The sequence below is a fragment of the Hipposideros armiger genome, unplaced genomic scaffold, assembly GCF_001890085.2.
Source record: "Hipposideros armiger isolate ML-2016 unplaced genomic scaffold, ASM189008v1 scaffold_200, whole genome shotgun sequence".
Taxonomy (NCBI): domain Eukaryota; kingdom Metazoa; phylum Chordata; class Mammalia; order Chiroptera; family Hipposideridae; genus Hipposideros; species Hipposideros armiger.
The window spans coordinates 2,455,421-2,459,636 of NW_017731550.1; the positions used below are offsets into that span (position 1 = coordinate 2,455,421).

Consider the following 4,216-nt stretch of genomic DNA (forward strand, 5'->3'; position numbering starts at 1 on the left):
AGTGGGCCTGAATATACAAGAGCAAAAGGGCAAAAGATTCAACACAAAGCTGGAGTTGAAGCCAGAGACTAGATCAAATAAGACCTTTAAGATCATGTTAGGAATTCTGGTCTTTATCGGAAGGGAAGCAGGAAGTCACCCAAAGCTGGAGAGAGGTAGAATTAGATTTACATGCACCCATCGTTTGAAGTCAGTGAGTTTTCATTCAGCATTTAACCGGTGTTGTGAAAACTGCTCTACGGATTTAGAAGTCATATAGGACATGGTCTCGGCTCTCAATATCTGGTGTTTGGGAGGAAATGGAATGTGGGTCAAAGCATGGAGGCAGGAACAATACAGTCTTGGGAAGATAACAGCTAAAGCATCTTTACTTACTTTATCATAGCTGATGTGAGCTGATGCACAGAGTTTGGTTTTGCTCTTCTTTGAAAATGTTTAAGGAAGGGTCATTGACAAATAGGAGTCATAATCAATAATTCTGTCCACTGAAACTTTCTGTCTGTTCACAGATCAGGCACCACACAAGCAACTACGCATCCAACTCCACTTCCTTACCCCACCGGTGCTCCTCAACATTGATGTGCAGTGACCATTTGGAAAGGTGAGATTGAGGAGCTGCTGAGGTTTACAGCTTAGCCTTGTCCCATCTCTCTGTTCTGATCTGAGCTCGTGCTGCAAAGGCAGAGTATCCCTAAGAAATAAAATGGAAATTAAGCATGCATATTTGATTAAGGAGGACTACGTTTCTTAGAGGAACTGTTGCTATTTTTATCATTTCACTTAAATTTCCTCCAACTAAGAAATTTCTGAAACTGGCTCCAGTCTGATCTTGTGACAGATCAACTCTTGTCTTGTCTTGAAAGAGCCTGCTTGTCACTGATTTTTTATAGTAAGAACCGTCTTCAGGAGTATTTTAAGGCAAAGTTACCCCTGTTTTAAATAGACCTCAAATCTCAGACTGTTTACAATATGGTTAGCATACTTGTGCTCGCCCTTTTGATTAGATCTATTTTGTATAAAACATGTATTTCAATGAATGAACACTCTAGAAAGCAGAGCATAATACCAAATGTGATGCACAGTGGGCCATACTAAATTTTGAACATTAGTGTTCTCCCTCAAACACCTCTTTTCAATATTTCTGTTATTGACTGTAGGGTTGATTGAATGAATGACCTCTGAGTATTATGGCTTGTGTGACCTTTTCTGTTTTAATAAGAGAATGTGAGAAGTTCCACACTTTGCTTTTCAAATAAGTTGAACTCCTCAATTTAATGGAAAGTCAATGTGTTCATTTTATTCATTCCCTGGGTAAGGCCAGGCATAATAACTCCTCTACTCAGCATGAGCTGTTATGAGGAATGTGGACATTCAAGTAGCTCAATTTCTTCGACCATTTGTTCTCCCATGGTTAAGGTAACTAAAGGATAATCACAGTTGTTCTTCAGAGGAAAATCTAAATGCGTTTTTCAATAGAGATATAGTGTGCATCATTTTAGTATATTACTTTCTCTTCTTTTCCCCCTGTACTTTAACTTGATTTTGTTTTACATGTTTATGATAACATTATATATGCATTATTGTATCTTGTTTTTATTTCGTAAGTAAAATAAGCATTCCTTAGATTATTAACAAATTATTATTATTTTTAAAAAATTATTTTTAAAGTAATTTCAATATTTATATAGTAGTCTATTAAAAAGATACACTACAGTTTACTTAATCATAATCTGTTTTCAAATTTGGCACCCTCATGAATTACTGAAAGACTGAAATGCAGAGGGTGGTTTTTTTTAATATTTGTGATTGATTTATCATCAGTTTATTTATTTATTTATTTTTACCATAAGTTTACTTTAAGGAATAATTAATATGTAAAATTTTATTATTTATTTATTTTAAACAGACATTTCATTTATTTCAACATCATCACTAGGATTATATGTAAAATTTTAATATTCTTCAAAGATACATAGAGTCTGACTGCTTTCCAAAAGAATTATATAGATTTAAAATCTTCACCAGCAATGTGTGAGAGTTTCTGCTTTGCTTCATTCTAACCAGCACTCTAAGTTATCTTAAAAAAACATACACACACAATCCTTTGTTGGTTCCATAGGAGAAAAAAATGTGTTTTTAGCTATTTAAATTTGCATTCCTCCTTATATCTCTATAGGGTGTAGCTATATATCGATTGGGGCTTGTTTTAATGGCAACATTGTTTGGACCATTCAATGTGTCCACAATTAATATAGCTTCATGATTTGATTATTCTGAATGGCAAACTTGGAAACCAGAAAAATTACTCAGAAAAAAAGCATATACTTAGCATAATTAAATGATCCAGAGGCTTAAGTGATTCAATATCCAGTTATTTAAGTTGTTTTTATTTTATGTCTAAGACATTTATCTTTCTTACTCCTCACACCATACAAAAAAAATTTCCTATTCATGTTTATTACATTTTTTTCTCTATTCTAACAGATAATGAAAGAACGGAGAAGAACTTTTTATTGCAATTCCTGCTTTCTTGAGTTTGTGCATTTCTTCCCACCTGAGAAGAATTTTATATTTTGATATAGATTGTCTCTTCATTTTTGTCTTTTCTTATTTTGATGTTTTGTTTTGTTTTTTTTCTCATGAGTAATACCCACTGAGACCAGGCTTATTATTATAACCTACGCCTCTGAATGTTAAATTGGCTTCTTGGACTGGATTTTAAGTACTCATTTAAGAAGTTGGGCAGGATTTCACAGATGATGATNCAACTAGTTGGAGAAGAAATTAAAAGTTTCATAGCAGTAGAAAAATGACTGATTAGCTATGTGAAAGTATAGTCTCTAAAGAGTGTATCAAATTCTATGGAAAAAACCTGTTATGTTCTTTCTTACAAGAAGTATTTTACAGTCAAAATTTCCCTGCCTCTGGATATTCCCCACAAAAGGCTGGTTAGACTTTTATGTTATTGAGATGCTCTGTGTATTCATTTATATAATGTAGGTCAGAATTTTGAAGGGAAGACTCCCCTGTCCCTTACTTTGTAGCATGAAATAAAGAAAACTTGTGGGACGAGATACATCTTCAAGGTGAATTTTCAAGCTTGTCTCAGAGTCTCCTGGGAGCCAAACACAACAACCGATATACTAAGAACTATTGGGTTGTTGGAAAAGTCATGACGTATTTTTTCTATGTTTTTCGTTGCAAAAATATATCATGACTTTTCTGACAACCCAATATAAGAGGCGCAGCAGAGATGTGAACAATATTCCATGGGAGCCAGAGGCCAGAACAGCTATTGCTGTCTGTGGAATCTAGGATGCTCCTTCCAGAAGGCATTTTTAACATTGGACCCTGTTTCCTGCAATCAGGTATTTGGCTACCAATCACCAGTTCACTATTCCCCAAAACTGTGTCAAAGTCTTAGACTCCTTTGAATGGAGTCACAGTTCTGCCACCCAAGTTGCTGCCTAGCTCTACCCCATCTTAGTCCCAAAATGAAACACCATTATAGTCAGTTGTACTCTCTGTCCCTCTCTGTCTCGTAATCATTTAGGCCTCTATCTTTATTCATCTTTCTACCTCCTCCCTACCAGTTCTTTCCAAGCCATGGACCTCAACCCACCCATCACTTTATTTTCCCTTTCTCTCAATTCTTACTACAGTCTGTACTATTGTGAGGAAACCATAAGGTCTATTCTCTTTAGAATATATTTTAATGTTTTTAGGAGAGGAAAAAGACAGAACCTAAAAAGATCTTGGTTCAAACAGAAGTATTGGGGGGTCACATAGCCTAGTTACAGTGTAATCTTTTTGGGCAGAGAGACTAAAAACCCAAACAATGAAGTTCTACTGAGGAGGAGGTTGTAAGACATTAGAGCCTTTATTGGCGTTCTAGCTGTTCAAAGAGCCCAGAAGACCATCGTTAGAAGAGGCGCTGGGCTACCTCTTTTGTTTCCCTGAGAAGAGAGCCGGAAGGGCAGGCTTGCTCCAAAGCATAGGAAAGGCCTGTTGATAGTGTGACATAGCAGGACTTGCAGTGGAAATGACTCCTCACCACAAGTGAATAATGACAGTAGGTAATGTGCCAGAGGAACACATTTTCTTAGAACTGGCTGAAGGTTACATATCTATCTTTATTCCTTATACAGAATAATTAACTAAATGATGTTTTTAAAATCAGAACCCAGTACTTTTACAGTTAGATAATGAATTAGGA

General features: G+C 35.6%; 1 protein-coding gene across 2 annotated transcripts in view; it reads left to right on the plus strand.

Annotated features, from left to right (window-relative positions):
• PTGER3 (prostaglandin E receptor 3) overlaps positions 1 to 2,764 on the plus strand; it is an 82,847-nt gene extending 80,083 nt beyond the window's left edge. The window contains exons 2-3 of one of the 2 annotated variants that reach the window (XM_019653232.1): positions 510 to 601; positions 2,485 to 2,758. In XM_019653232.1, coding sequence (XP_019508777.1) covers positions 510 to 601; positions 2,485 to 2,488 — 96 coding nt within the window. In that variant the 3' untranslated portion in view covers positions 2,489 to 2,758. Of the gene's footprint in view, positions 1 to 509; positions 602 to 2,484 lie in introns of both variants that reach the window. The other variant, XM_019653231.1, reaches the window with a different exon arrangement.
• Positions 2,765 to 4,216: the final 1,452 nt, after the last annotated feature.